This window comes from Callospermophilus lateralis, chromosome 2 (genome assembly GCF_048772815.1).
Source record: "Callospermophilus lateralis isolate mCalLat2 chromosome 2, mCalLat2.hap1, whole genome shotgun sequence".
Classification (NCBI taxonomy): domain Eukaryota; kingdom Metazoa; phylum Chordata; class Mammalia; order Rodentia; family Sciuridae; genus Callospermophilus; species Callospermophilus lateralis.
Genome location: NC_135306.1, coordinates 11,700,823 through 11,716,889, shown reverse-complemented (window position 1 = coordinate 11,716,889; position 16,067 = coordinate 11,700,823). Strand labels below are relative to the sequence as shown.

Here is a 16,067-nt window from a genome sequence, read left to right as displayed (position 1 = left end):
AGTATCATGGCTGGTTTATCAGGATAATGCTTGAATCGTTAACAGCTTCATAGGTATACAATAAACAACTTTAAAAACTATCATTTCTTTCCTTGCTAGTATGATTGGACATTTGTTGCTGCATCTGATTTTTTTTTCTTTTCCAGTGCTGGGGATGAAACCCTGGGATTCACACATACTAGGCAAGTGCTCTACCACTAAGCTAACCCCCAAACCCAGATTTTTCTGTTCTTTTTTTTTTTTTAAACAGGTCTGAAAATATCTTCTTTCTTTTCTCATACTTGATTAGTATTTTGGCTTAACATAAAATTCTAAATTCAAAATCTTGTTTCTCCACAATTTTTCAAATATTTTTTAGTTGTAGATGGACATAATGCCTTTATTTTATTTTATTTTTTTGGTGGTACTGGAGATACCCAGGGCCTTGTACATGCAAGCACTCTACCAACTGAGCTATATCCCCATCTCTACCTTTATTTTATTTATTTTTATGTGGTACTGAGAATCAAACTCAGTATCTCATATATACTAGACAAGTGCTCTATCACTGAGCTACAATCACAGCCCCTCTCCATAATTTAAAGATATTATACAATTGTGTACTTCCATCTACAATTGATGAAAAAACTGGTGGCAATCTGATTATCAGAATACCATGGGTGCACTTTACTCTATGCCCTTGAGAAGTATTTGTTATTCTCTTTATCACCAGTGTTCTAAAATTCCATTATTTATGTCTAGGAGATGTGAGCTCATATTCATTTTAATATAACACATGAACCCATAAGATTTGGAGTTTTCCTAAGCCTGGCATGGTGGCACACACCTGTAATCCCAGAGGTTGGCAAGGTTGATGCAGGAGGATCATGAGTTCAAAGCCAGCCTCAGTGACTTAGGCAAGGCCCTGAGCAACTTAGCAAGAATTTATCTCTAAATAAAATAAAAAGGGCTGGAGACGTGACTCTGTGTTTAAGCACCCCTATTTTCAATGCCTGATACCAAACACACACACACACACACACACACACACAATTTTTCTAGTATTTCTTTGATATGTTCTTCTCCACCATTTTGATTCTGGTTTTTTACTGGGGTTTTGTTTGTTCATCTTGCTTTTCACTTTTTCTCTCTTGAAATAAATGCCTATTGATCAGCTATTTCTAAATTAATCCTCCTTTTTATCTTTTGTATTTTGCTTCTTCCCTATTCTATATCCTTGAGCAATATCATTTGATCTTTTTTTTTTTTCAAATCACAAAATACCAAAGCCAGAAGTGCCCTGGTTCAACTACCTAGTTCAACTGCCTTATTTTACATTACTTTATTTTACAGATTGAGACTCTGAGGCTCAGTAAGAAGGAAGTGTCCAGAAGTGTAAAGACTTGCCCACAGTCACATCTGTGTGTAGAACCAGAGCTCCCTGACTCTAAATCCATGACTTTCTCACATCCAGCACGCCTTGAACAATAAAGACCCTCACTTTTTCCCTCAGACATTGTGGACATGGCCCAACCATAAAAAGGAACCCCTACGTTCCAGGGGAACATCAAGACCATCCATGGGCGCTGTCAATGAGTCCTCAGAGGGAGCACCATTCATCCTACAGGGACTGACAACAAGCCCAGGACAGAGGTGGCCTTTCTTTGTGCTGTTCTTGTTCTTGTATGTGGCGGGCATCCTGGGTAATGGGCTCATTGTGGCTGCCATCCGGGCCAGCCCAGCCCTTCATGCACCCATGTACTTCCTGCTGGCCCATCTGTCCTTTGCTGACCTCTGCTTTACCTCTGTCACTGTGCCCAAGATGTTGGCCAACTTGTTGTCCTATGAGCACTCCATCTCCTTGGCAGGGTGCCTGACCCAGATGTACTTCTTCTTTGCCCTGGGAGTAACTGATAGCTGCCTCCTAGCCGCTATGGCCTATGACCGCTATGTGGCCATTCGGCACCCCCTCCACTATGCCACAAGGATGTCGCGGGCTGTGTGCATGACCCTGGTGGGGACAGCTTGGCTGGTGTCCCACATCCACTCCCTCCTGCACATCCTGCTCATGGCCCGCCTGTCCTTCTGTGCCTCCCACCAAGTCCCCCACTTCTTCTGTGACCACCAGCCTCTCTTAAGGCTCTCCTGCTCAGATACCCGCCACATCCAACTGCTCATCTTCACCGAAGGTGCCGCAGTGGTGGTCACTCCCTTCCTGCTCATTCTTGCCTCCTATGGGGCCATCGCAGCTGCTGTGCTCCGGCTGCCCTCCGCCTCTGGGAGGATCCGGGCTGTGTCCACTTGTGGCTCCCACCTGGCTGTGGTGGGCCTCTTCTATGGGACAGTCATCGCAGTCTACTTCCGGCCCACATCCCGATATAAGGCAGAGCGGGGCCGTGTGGCCACTGTCATGTACACCATAGTCACCCCCATGCTGAACCCTGTCATCTACAGTCTCCGGAATCGCGATGTGCAGGGGGCACTCCAAGCCCTTTTCACTGGGCAAAGGATCTCTGCTGGTGTCTCCTGAAGGTCGGACCACACCAAGAATAGATTTCATCAGCCACAGCGACAACTCATAAACATAATCCTCTGTTCTCTGCTACCTTCAAAAATCATAACAATGGTCATCATTTTCTGAACACCTACAAGAAGCAGATCCTTGCCTAATCTCGCTTTATTCCCATGGAAACAGATATCATCACAAAGTGTTATAGAAGGAAACTGGCGCTCAAAGACAGGAAGTGACTTTCCCAAGTTTACCCAATTCTCAGGGGACAAAATCTGGACACTTTCTGATACATAATGACCTCTTCTAAGAGTCACTCCCAGGCATTTGGACATCTTCTAAAGACTTAGTGTGATCTAGGAACATACTCAATCCCTGGGACTTGCTCTGTGGGTTAGGGGGACTGGAACTTTATTTTCAATCATATCATTGTGTGTTCTAAAATAAATTGACTTCACAACCATCTGGGACATGAATAAAAGTTCCCGTGCCCATGTTTGACCCCTCCATACACAGTCTGGCACATAGGAGGGGCACTCTGCACATCTGAGTTGAATTACTATATTTTTACGTCAACAAACATTTAGAAGCAGTCTGTTTTCCTTATCTTTTTCTCTTCATTGCTATAATGTTGCCTGCTCAGATACACCTGGAAATGCTGTGGACATGCTATGGACAAGCACAGTAATAAAATAAAACAAAATAAAAGCAAAGCTGAGAAGAGGGTGCAGATGGAAGAGGTAGTCATCATATATGTCAGCACTTCATTTATGTTTACCCACAAAGAGCTTACATACTTTTTTAAAAAAATAAAACATTCCAGCAATTTTAGTCAAGTCAACAATGCAAAAATTTCAATATATAAAATAGAAATTTAATCCTATTAATCATAAAATTCCTTTTGTAGTACAGTTTTATTTTTTTGATCATTATTATTTGTTCTAATCAGTAATACATGACAGCAGAATGCTCTTCGATTCATTGTATACAAATGGAGCCCCAAAAGATAAAATGGCCTGGAGACAAATGGCCTAGATAGGTCCTTCTGTCCCTAGAAAGACCACTAAAGAGTCTAGGCCACTAAATAATTTTCCCCTAGATCTTTTTCGCATGAAATATAGAGACTAATTTTTTTTTTTTTTTTTGTACTGGGTGTTGAACCCAGGGGCAATTATCCACTGCGCCATATCCCCAGCCCATTCATTTTTATATTTTATCTAAAGACAGGGTTTTGCTTAAGGACTGGCTAAATTGCTAAGGCTGGCTTTGGACTTGGAATCCTTCTTCAGGCTCCTGAGCTGCTGAGATTATAAACTAGTGCCAGGGCATCTGTCAAAAAGACTAGCTTTTTAAGCAAAACAAATGTATGCAAATGACTGAGTCCCTTCCAAACACACTCCTTGGAGAAGCTTATACTCATTCCAGAGAGGCTAGTTCCATTCCAGGGATTTTTTTTTTTTTTTTTTTTTTTTTTTTTTTTATCTTTCATACATTTGATTCATGTGGATGGCATTAGAGCAGATTATGCTAAGTGAAGCTAGCCAATCCTTAAAAAACAAAAGCCAAATGTCTTCTTTGATTTAAGGAGAGCAACTAAGATCTGAACAGGGGGAAAGAGCATGAGAAAAAGATTAATATTAAACTGAGACGAATGAAGGGAGGGAAAGGGAGAGGGAAGGGAAATTGCATGGAAACGGAAGGAAAACCATTCCAGGGATTTTGCAGTACCCCCCTCCCACTGCCCCACTTTAGAAAAACCTTTGAGCCACCAAGAAATCGCCTCTGCCTCTTCTCACCCCACATGTTCCCTGAGCTTGTCCTCAAATGACTTCTGACCATTTCAGAATTAATCCAGCCCTCTCTCCTGGCATTGATAGGTTCAGTCCTTTATTTTATTCAAAACAATGTATAGCAGTGTGGACCACCGCATCCCAAAAATAATAATAATTTCTAATATAATCTTCATAAAGTAAGATGGGCTTCATGTCAAAAGTATAGTGATTGATTGGAGAGATTTTAGTAGTGAAAGAGACTCAGATCATAAGTGGTAAAGTGATTCCTTTGAAAGGAAACAAAGAAAATTTTTATAACCTTAGTCTTCTTTCAGGAAAGGGCTTCCACAGGGAAAATGAACCCATTAGAGTTGCAAAATAAAAACATAAAGATTCTCAACGCAGTAAGTAATGTCCGCTTGAACACTCCTAGAAATGGATCGATAATCCAAGCTCTTCAGGCAAGCTGTTAGCTCATGCTGAACCACTGGCGCTTCCTTTAGCTCACCCTGGCCACATCTCCTCTCCTGTTTTCTCCACCCGCTTTTCCTTACTTGTCTATCCTGTTTTCTCCTTTTGGCCCTATGTTTCTACTTTCTCCCCTCTTTGTTCTTCTTTCTCTCCCTCCCCACTCTCTCTCCTTCACTAACATTTGCTGGGTACAAAGTCCACCCCCAACAAGGGCACTAGGACCATAGTCAGCCTTGGCCCTTGCAATTAAAGCCAGAGGTGCTGTAGGAGCATCAAAGAGGGAAGAGGGACTTGGGATTGAAAGGGAAGGGAGAGTTGAGGAAAACTCAGGGAGGAGTATGGAAGATGACATCAGTGACCTCAGTCCCTCGCCTGTTCTTGAATCCATGTCCCTGGCCATGTAACTTTGCCCTCCCATTGTGATCAAATAAGTGATTCTTTGGCCACCAGGGTGTTAGGAGCCATGACAGGCAGAACCTGAAAAGTATCCATGATAGTGGGACATTCACTATGTTTCTTTCGTTGTCTGAGAAGTCCATGTCTAATGTGTCCACTGGTCCCAAGAGGAGGAGAAGAGTCACATGGAACAGGACAGCTCTGGCCAAAGTGACCAGGGCAGAGCCCCCAGCTGACCTGCAGATATAAGAGCAAGCCCAGCCTAGATCAGGGAAGCCCAGCAGTGAAGTTAAATGATTCAAGTTTTAAACCACTGAGTATCAAGGTGTCCACTCTGAAACTCAGGTGGAAATTCGGTCCCCAGTGTATCAAGATTTAAGGAGAGGTTAAGAGGTGATTAGATCATTAAAGAGGGATTAATGCCTTTCTTACAGGACTGGGTTGATTTTCAAGATAGTGAGAGAGTTTATGCTCTCATGGAACTGAATTACTTACCACAAGGGTAGAATGTTATAAAGCATGTATTTTATCTCCTCTGCATGTACCTTCTTGCCCCTCATACTTCTTTCATGTTATAAAGCATCACAAATCCATCACAGATTTGGTCACCTGATATTCGACCTCTTGGAATCCAGAAGTATGAGCCCAAATAAATCTCTTTTTCCTTATAAATTACCTAGTCTCATGCATTCTGTGATAGCAAGAGAAAACACTAAGACTGGGTGGTGTGTTACACAGTAAAAACAAACTGAGGCAGCTCCCTTCACTATTTCTGGTATTTGTCTTTTCCTCCAGTGCAGCCTCTCTCTCTCTCTCTCAGCCCCTTCTAAGTCCTGAAAATTTATCTGTCAATATATACTTTCTTTTTCTGTTTGCTTTGAGGAATTTATATTGGTATTCTGAGCATGTTTCTGCCCTCAAACATATGCTGATCTATCTAGGATTCTTTGAGAATGTGAGTCAGTCATGGACTGGGATCTCCTAGAAGTTAAGAGTTGGGACTCCCTTTTCCTACCTCTCAATCAAATCTACTTTCTCGTTATAGAGACTCCGAGTCCTCTCCTGGCCACCTTCTTTGGAGACTTTGAAGTCATTCCCACACCCAGATCCAGACTAAGCTGGGACACTGTCTCTTTTGGGGAGGGAAACTGAAACTGGCAGAAGTAGTGGCTGTTAGAAGGAAGGGGTGAACAAAACCAATGACATGCCCCTCTGGGAAAGAGACTTCACACACACACTCCACTGCCCCTTCTCCTCTTCCAGGACCACAAAAAAATGAGGACCAAGGTGATCACCACCACACACGTCATGAAATCAAGCAAGCATTGACCTCAGAAGGCACAATGGCAGACAGAAGTTAGCACAGGCTGCGTTGGCTTTGCATTCCTGTACCATTTGTGCTGTTTCATTACATGGCAGACGTCTGAGGGGCAAGCAGTTGCATGAAGAAGAGACAAAAACCTAAGGGGCAGGCTTGCTTTATAACAGCCCACTCTTAAGTAATCCAGTTCATGAGAGCTAGCACTCTCTCACTACCTTGAGAATTAACCCAGTCCTGTGAGAAAAGCAGAAATCCCACTTAATGATCTAATCACCTCTTAACACCCCCCCACACACATACTTGGCATTCCTTATGCCATCCATAATGTAATACAGTATCCCCAGCTTGGTGAGGTCACTTTCCCAAAGCTCCAAGCTAGGAAGTGGTAGGACTAATATTTGAGCACATATCCATCCCTAGGCAGAAAAGAGGAATAGTGAACCCACCCCCCCACCTCAGCCCATTCTTATTCCAGATCTACTTGCCATGTATTAGAATTTATGAATAATTGAAATGCTCAGATAAAATACATACTCTGTCCCTTACCCCTGGGTAAGGGACAGAGTATGTATTTTAATCAGTGGATCTGAGTGAGAGCAGGGACTTGTTTTTTTGTTTTTTGTACTGGGGATTGAACCATATGTTCAATCCCCAGTCCTTTAGCACCCAGTCCTTCTTTCTATTTTTCATTTTGAGACAAGGTCTCCTAAGTTGCTGAGGGCTTCACTAAATTGTCCAAGCTGACCTGGAATTTATAATCCTCTTGCCTCAGCCTCCCAAATCATTGGGATTATGGGCATGTGCCATAGCCTTGCTAGGACTACATTTTGAATAAGCATTTTGATGGAAGTGTCACAGCCCTAAATCATGTAAAAACTGAACAACCCAAGATTGCCAAAAGAGAGGTGGTATCCTTGTCTTGGGAAAGGCCAACCTGGCCAGGAAGTATTCAGAGATAACATGAAGGCTGTAGGAAATACATGCCTATGCAAAAGATGGACAGCAAAGTTTCTCATAAAGAGAAGTTTCTGTGACTCTTACCAACTCTCATTTGATTTATGATTGAGATGTTATAGATCTTCTCTTTTGAATTTATAGAAATTACTAGGAACCAGTAACTGATTTCAGGCTGTTATCACAAAATACCAAAGACTGGGTGACTTAACCAATAGACACTTACATCTTACAGATCTAGAGACTTGGAAATCTAAAATTAAGGTGCCTACAGATACAGTTGTGGGCGAAGGCCCACATCATGATCTGCAGCCTTCTTGCTATACCCTTATGTTGTGGAAAAATGAAGCTCTAGCATCTCTTCCTTGTCTTAAAAGAACACTAATTCAATCCTGGGGGCTCTATCCTCATAACCTCATTCAAACCTGCTTGCCTGCCAAAGACCTCCCCACCTGATACCATCACATTTGGGGTGAGGGCTGCAACATACGAATTTGGAGAGGGAAACATAACATGTGATCCGTAACAATTTAAGCTTTTCTCCATTAGCCCCGGATTGTCGAGGGGAACACTGAGCAAGGGAAAGGGTCCTATCCAATGCAAACTCTGAGTACCCGCCCTTCCACGTCCTCTGTATGCCCCTGTGGCAGGGTATCTGTCACATTCTCTCAAGTCTGTTTCTCTGTCTTTTCTCTTCTCATCCCACCGACCACCTACCACATGCATCAAACTAAGAATTCCACGGGGGCAGAGAGCGTATCTGATTTCTCTTCCACCTCAGAATACCATGCATAGGGCATGACCCTGAGTAAACAAATAGAAAATGTATGCTGAAATCAGGAAATGGGCTGAGGGAGGAAGGACTGGGATGGTGAGAGTTGGAGACCTTTCTAGGAGTATCATTTGTAGTAACAAAGCAATGGAAAACAAGGTCACAGGCAAGAATAGCTACATTTCCTAACCACAAACTGCATTAGTCAGCTTGAGCTGTCACAACAAAATACCATGCACCAGGTGGCTTAACAACAGAAAATATTCTCTCAGTTCCTGAAGCTCCAAGTCCAAGATCAAGGTGCTGTCAGGGTTGGTCTCTGGTGAGGGCTCTCTTCCTGGCTTGCAGACTGCCACCTCCTGGAAATGTCCTCACAGAGCTTCTTCCCAAGTTCTGGTGTCTCTTCCTCATCTTATATGGACACCAGTCCTTTTGGATTAGGGCTCACCTTTGGAAACTCATTACTCCCTTAGAGACCCTATCTCCAAATATGATCACATTGGGGGTTAAGACATTAAAAGAAGACTTTGAGAGGATGTGATTCATTTCATAACACCAACTATAGTACAGGCATCCCTTATCTCTTTCCAACAGCTTTTTGGGTGAACATGATTATTACCTGTTCATAATCAAGACAGCCATGGCAGTAGTAAGATCCTGAGCTCTGAGCTCTTAATTCCTAGTTCATAGTTCCTTGAGTTAACTGTTTTTAGGTGGCTGGCCTTAGGAAAATTGTTTAACTAAATAAATTATGATAATTTAATCACTCTGGGGGTTTTGTGAGAATTATATAAGAAAATACGTATAAAATACTTTAGAACGATGGCCTGGCACACAGTAAATCTCAATACGTTTGGGGCATTCTCAGTATTTAAGGCTGAATAGTCATTGAGAATAAATGGTGGGACTGGGATTTGAACCAAAGATTGTGCTCTTAACTAAGGAGATCCATCCCCTGCCAAGTCCTCATTGCACCTCAGGCCTGAGGGGGGCCTACTGTCATCCTCTTTCCTTCTGCAGTCTACATCTCCCTCCCTCTTAACCTACCAAGGTCTGAAAGTTAAGTGTATGTTCATTCATCAGTTTACATTTTGTTTTCTCCTATACTCATTATTTAAAGTACATGGATTGAATTCTCTCTTGTTCTCAGTCCTAAAGATAACTTCTCTGACATTATTCATACGCAGTGCTAAACATATCACCCTGGGCCCTAAATCTCTCATCTGTGGCCTGGTTTGCCCAGCAGCAACAAAACTGTTCATTTCTGCTCCTCTGCTGCCACCTTGTGCCTATTTGAGCATTTCCATATTACTTGGCAAGGGTGGTGTGAGTTGGAGACCTTTTGGATTGATCAAGATCAATCTTGATCTAGTTCTGTTTCTTAGTGAGCACAGGTAATGCACTTATGACTAAATATATGAAATATTTATGGGAAATATTAACAAGTGACCTTCTGTCCCATCGTATGAATCCAGCCCACCCATGTTGCTTTGGGATTTTCCCTACATAAGCAACATATATTGATTTTTGACAGGACACAGTCCCTGCCCCACAAGCTTTCATAATCTCTGTGTAATCAGAAACTTAAAATTCAACTTTGGCAACGCTACATGAAGACAGGGTTACCCAACAAGAAAGGGTGGCAAGATTGTTCAAATCACAAAGACTCACATCATATACTTAGAGGAAAGTTTACATGTTTCATTAAATTAAATTAAAATGGAGTCAGACTTCAACTCAATAGTAGAGCATTTGCTTAGCATGTGCAGGCCCTGGGTTCACTCCCAGCACACACACACAAAAAAATTTTTTAGTTAAAATTATAACATAATGACAATAATTTCTCAAGATTTTTCTTTACATTAAGGAAAATACCATATGCTTTCCCAATACTTATTCCTTTTTCTCTTGCCCCAGTGCTGTTGGTCTAACAAGTAGGCTATGCAAGTGGAAAAGAAAAGGTGCTGGCAGTACTTGCGGGCTGCAGGCTTTGAACCCTCAATCCTTTTCTTAGTCAATGACATCATAGCCTGGGGGAACATGTGGTGATGTGACTGCTTCTCTCTGAAGAGTCGGCAAAGACTTATTAAAAACTCAGAAGATGTGAGATTTGAGCTGAGGTTTTAAAGATAAAGAGGGTTTTGCCAACTTGTCAAAGGGAATGAGGGAATCTCAAAACATAAGAAGATGAGTACTTGTGTCAAGTATTGCCATCTATCCGAGCTGGCGACCTATGCTGGGTTCACAAAATCTGACTATTACAGTAACCTAAGAAAATGGTGAAGAAATCTCCATACTGCTTTCCATATTGGCTGCACCAATTTGCAGTCCCACCAGCAGTGTATGAGTGTACCTTTTTCCTTACATCCTCACCAACACTTATTGTTGTTTGTCTTCATAATAGCTGCCATTCTGACTGGAGTGAGATTAAATCTTAGAGTAATTTTGATTTACATTTCTCTAATTGGTAGCAATGATGAACATTTTTTCATATACTTGTTGGTTGATTGTATGTCATCTTCTGAGAAGTGTCTTTTCAGGTCCTTGGCCTATTTATTGTAAAATTGGGAATGGAACCACCATTTGACCCAGCTGTCCCTCTCCTCAGTCTGTACCCAAAGGACTTAAAAACAGCATACTACAGGGACACAGCCACATCAATGTTTATAGTAGCACATTTCACAAGAGCTAAACTGTGGAACCAACCTGGATGCCCTTCAATAGATGAATGGATAAAAAAAATGTGGCATATATACACAATGGAATATTACTCAGCAATAAAAGAGAATAAAATCATGCCATTTGCAGGTAAATGGATGGAGTTAGAGAAGATAATGCTAAGTGAAGTTAGCCAATCCCAATAAAACAAATGCCAAATGTTTTCTCTGATATAAGGAAGCTGATTCATAGTAGGGCAGGGAGGGGGAGTGTGGGAGGAATAGACGAACTCTAGATAAGAAAGAGGGGTGGAAGGGGAGGGAGGGGCATGGAGTTAGAAATTATGGTGGAATGTGATGGACATTATTATGCAAAGTACATGTATGAAGACACAAATTGGTGTGAATAAACTTTGTACACAACCAGAGATGTGAAAAATTATGCTCTACATGTGTAATAAGAATTGGAACGCATTCCACTGTCATATATAAATTTTAATTTAAAAAAAACAAAACGGTGAAGAAAGCACAAAAACACACAGAAGTATCCTTTCAAAATCTGGGGATGGCTCTGTGACCTTAGAGGTTCCTGGAAAGAGAGAGAGGGCCACTGAAATTCTTTATTCTTACATACGGACACACAAGGAGAGGTGGAGAGGTGCCATGGAACATTCTATCCCAAATAGGGCAAAGGGATAGGATTACAAAAGAACAGAAGGGCATAATTCAACCCACCAGTGACGCCCACTCCTGGAGCCACACCTACCTTATGGGATAGAAATAAAGCCCAATGTATTATGGGGAGCAATACCTGTTCAGCACCCATTTACTTAGGACTTACAGATGTGCACATAGTTTCTGTCCAGAGTGGCTCCCCATAGTAGAGGATGGATAGTCAAGAATAAAAAAGACATTTATGAGATACTATGCTGAGAACTTTGGCTCACTGAACACTTTTTAGCCATCCTATGAGACAGTTACCATGACCTATGAGACTGTTACCATGATTATCTTCATTTGGGATATCCAAACACTGAAGGACTAAGACATTTACCCATAATTATCCACACAATCAAAAATAAATATTTTGGGTGGGTGTGGCAGTGCACATCTGTAATCCCAATGATTCAGAAGACTGAGAGGAGGGTTGCAAGTCCCAAGCCAGCCTCAACAAAACCCTGTCTCAAAAATAAAACTAAAACCATATTATATTGTTATATCATGTGCATGTACAAATATATAACAAACAAATTATGTATAGTTATAATATACCAATTTAAAAATACTGGAGGAAAAAATCTACTATCCCAGGTCCAGAGTGGCTGGAAAGGAAAAAATAAATAAATAAATAAATAATTTGAAAGGGCTGGGTGTATAGTTCAGTAGTACAGTGCCCCTGGGTACAATCCCTAATACTAAAGAAATGGGTAGGTAAATAAATTTTGGTTGTGGAGGGAATAGAAGGGGGATACTGGGGATTGAACCCAGGGGTACTTTACTACTAAGCTACATCCCCAGCCTTTTTTATTATTTGAGACATCTCACTAAGTTTATAAGGCTGGCCTCCAACTTCTGATCCTCCTTCCTCAACCTCCTGAGTTGTTAGGATTACAGGGTATGCCACCATGCCCAGGATATATTGGCTTTTAAACTGATAAATGTTTTATATGTTCAAAAAAGTTAAATCAAAAAGGATTTTATAAAAAATTGAATTACACTGAAACAAATGAGTCTTCTCTTGCAGCAAATTAATAGCATGATTATATAAAAAGTATTTGAGGGCTAGGGTTGCAGCTCAGTAGTAGAGCACTCACCTAGCACATGCAAGGCCCTGGGTTCAATCCTCAGCACAAAATAAAAATAAATAAAATAAAGGTATTGTGTCCATCTACGACTAAAAACTAAATATTTTTTAAAAAGTAATTGAAGTGATTTTTAACTCAATATACTATATATCTTTAGTAGGTATGATGGTTACTTTCAGTGTCAATTTGACTGGATTGAGAAATATCTGGAGAGTTGGTAAAGCCTTATTTCTGGGTGTGTGTCCAGAGGACACTGCTGAGTTGGTAGACTGAGAAGATCTGCTGTCCACATTCATTCAGCCAGCCCATGCCCATTTAGAACAAGAGAGTGACTTCCTCTCACTCCCTGAGAGCTGGGACACTTCCTCATGCTGTCTTTTAACACCACAACTCCAGATGTCACTCCTTTGGACTGCTGGACTTACACCAGGAATCCTCTAGGTTAACAGACCCAAATTTGGCCTCAGCTTCCTTGCTGACTTAGCCCGAGACAACTTGTTGTAGGGCTCTCCATAATCCCATGATTCAATCCCCCCAAGAAAACCCCACTTAACACCTGTATCTATTCTGTTGGCTCTGTCTCTCTGAAGAGCACTAACACAGCAGGAAACACTTTCAGGTCAAAAATATAATCATGACTGCAAAGGGAAATCTTGGAAACTTTTACCTATAGTAGTTATTGCTAGTGGCATAGGCACAATTATGTAACTATTATGTGTATATTTTATGATAGTAAATATCTATGTTGGGAACTGAGTTTCCATTGGGAGTATCAGAATTCTCAAAAAAACTACTGGGTCATCTCCAAAGAATACAGGAATGGTAATAGACACTGAATTTTTTAAAATCTGTAAGTCCACAGTGAAACTCAGAGGGAGAGAATAGAAAGTAGAGTTCTTTTCTGCAGAAGATTTGCAGTAAGTATAAAAGAAATAAAATAACTTAAAAATCACATTTAAGCATCCCCAAACATAAATAATTTGATTCAGGCAAGAATTATTAAAAAATTATCAGTGGATACAAACACTATTAGGGGAAAGTTTGTTGAGAGAAATTAATATTCACCTAGTCTCAAATCATCACATCAAAGATTACTTTCTACCTCTACTGGAGAAAATAAATTTACAGCATAGTGATTTGCCATTGTGTTAGTCAGCTTTGAGTTATTGTAACAAAATATCCGCAGTGCGGGGCTGGAGTTGTAGCTCAGTAGTAGAGTGCTTGCCTAGCATGTGTGAGGCACTGGGTTAAATTCTCGGCACTGCATACAAATAAATACATAAAATAAAGGCCTATCAACAACTAAAAAGATATTTTTAAAAAATACCTGCGGTAATTAACTTTCTAAGAGAAAAGTTTTAACTGGGCATGGTGGTGCACACCTGTAATCACAGCTACTTGGAAGATTGAAGGCCAGCCTGGGCAACTTAGACCTTGTCTCAAAATTAATTTTTAAAAAGGGCTGTGGATGTAACTCAGCTGTAAAGTGCTTGCCTGACATGTACGAGGCCTTGAGTTCAATCCCAAACACCACAAGAGAGAGAGACAGGAAGACAGACACTAAGTTTTATTTTGGCTCATGGTTTGGAAGGTTATGGTCTAAAACTGGGTGGCCTGGATGCTTTGGGCCTCTCAGCAGGGTGACACATTGTGGTGAGAACAGGTGGTGGAGCAAACTACTTCAATCACCAGCCAAGAAGCAAAGAGAGGCTCAAAGCCTGGGGTCCTCTAATCCCCTTCAAGGACATGCCCCAAAGACCTAAAGACCTCCCACTAAGCCACAACTAGTAAAGGTCCACAGCACTTCCCATACCATCATGTTGGGGACCAATTCTTAAACACATGAACTTTTGAAAGACACTAAACTTACTAATCCCAGAACTGAGGCAGTAAGAAGTTCACATTGCCTCTGGTTGTATTATTGCCCAAAATGAAGAAACAGAATGTGCAACATTCTATAAAACTGTTGACCTAGGCTCTTTAAAAAGCCACAGAGCCCTACATGGTGGTGTACATCTATAATCCCACTACTCAGCAGACTCGGGTAGGAAGATTGATCACAAGTTGGAAGCCAGCTTGGTAATATAGAGACTCTGTCTCAAAGTAAAATAAAAAGGGGCTGGGGGTGTATTTCAGTAGTAGAACACCCCTGGATTCAATGTCCAGCACAAAAGAAAAAAAAAAAATCCTTGTCAGTGTCAGCCTGTTTTGAGTCTAAGCCCTTACCCTCTACATCACACACAGGGAGTAAAACAAAGTCCAGGCCTTTGCAGAACTTTCATTTTGGAGGAAAGTGAAGTCTGAAAACTACTAGGACACAGTTTGTGTTTTCAACACTATAACCTAAAGACCTGACCAGAACAATGTAGAAGAAGAAAAGTTTATTTGGGGCTCATGGTTTCAGAAGTCTCAGTCCACAGACAGCCACCTCCATTGCTTTGTGCACAAGGTGAGGCTGAACATTGTGGCAGAGGAAAGCAGCTCAGGACATGACAACCAGGAAGCAGGGATTCCCCTCACCATCTAAAATGCAAAAGGCATACCCTCAATGACCCACCTCCTCCAGTCACCCCCTACCTGCCTACAGTTACCGCCCAGTTAATCCCCACCAGGGGATTAATGCATTGATTAGAATGAAGGCTCTCATAACTCATTATTCCACCTCTAAATTTTCTTGCATTGCCTCACACATGAGCTTTTGGGAGATACTTCATACCTAAACCATAACGATTTATGATAGATAAATATTAGTTCCTCTTTTCTTCCTCCAATTCCATAGCTAAAAAGGAGAATTACATAAAATAAGAGGAAGAGAATCAATCTGCATACTACCCTTTCAACTCCTTCTCTCCTTAACTCTTTCTCAAAAAAGATACCAGTAGCAGAGAACCAGTCAAGAGGGGACAGTCACCAACCCCTTCATCCCTAGGTCCATGCTCCTCCAACGTAGGCCTCAGAATTGCCTGGAGGGCTTGTCATACAGTTTGCCAGGACACTCAGTATTCCTGATTCAGTAGGTCTGTGAAGCCACTGAATTTGCATTTCTCATTACCCCCCCACACCCACCCCATGATGCCAATTTCACTAGAGGACCATATATGACAACCACTGTCACATAACAGCTCCACAAACAGGTGACTATTCTCATTATAAACATGAGGAATCTGAGCCTCAGGAAGGCTGTGTTCCTCACCAGAAACTACAAAATGAACAAGTGACAGAATCAGAATTCAAACTCAGATCTGCCTGACTCCAAATTCCATGCCAGTTCCACTACATCTGAGTCAGAGATGTGATATTTTAGGATTCCCCCATCTCATGTCTGTTCCCTTTATTTTAGAATTTCTATTCCTGAAAGGCAGTCATTGTTGTATGTGTGTTTATTTTCATTTCCAGAAAGAACAGAAGATGGACTATAAAAGCTGTTCTGA

The 16,067-nt window shown here is 41.4% G+C and overlaps 1 protein-coding gene across 1 annotated transcript; it reads left to right on the top strand.

Annotated features, from left to right (window-relative positions):
• Positions 1-1,558: 1,558 nt before the first annotated feature.
• On the top strand, positions 1,559-2,509 carry Or1k1 (olfactory receptor family 1 subfamily K member 1). The gene has a single exon (XM_076843120.1). The coding sequence runs from the start codon at positions 1,559-1,561 to the stop codon at positions 2,507-2,509; it is 951 nt and encodes a 316-aa protein (XP_076699235.1).
• Positions 2,510-16,067: the final 13,558 nt, after the last annotated feature.

Excerpts from the sequence above, each read along its gene's own strand:
- Or1k1 (XM_076843120.1), top strand. The coding sequence starts at position 1,559 with ATGGGCGCTGTCAATGAGTCCTCAGAGGGAGCACCATTCATCCTACAG.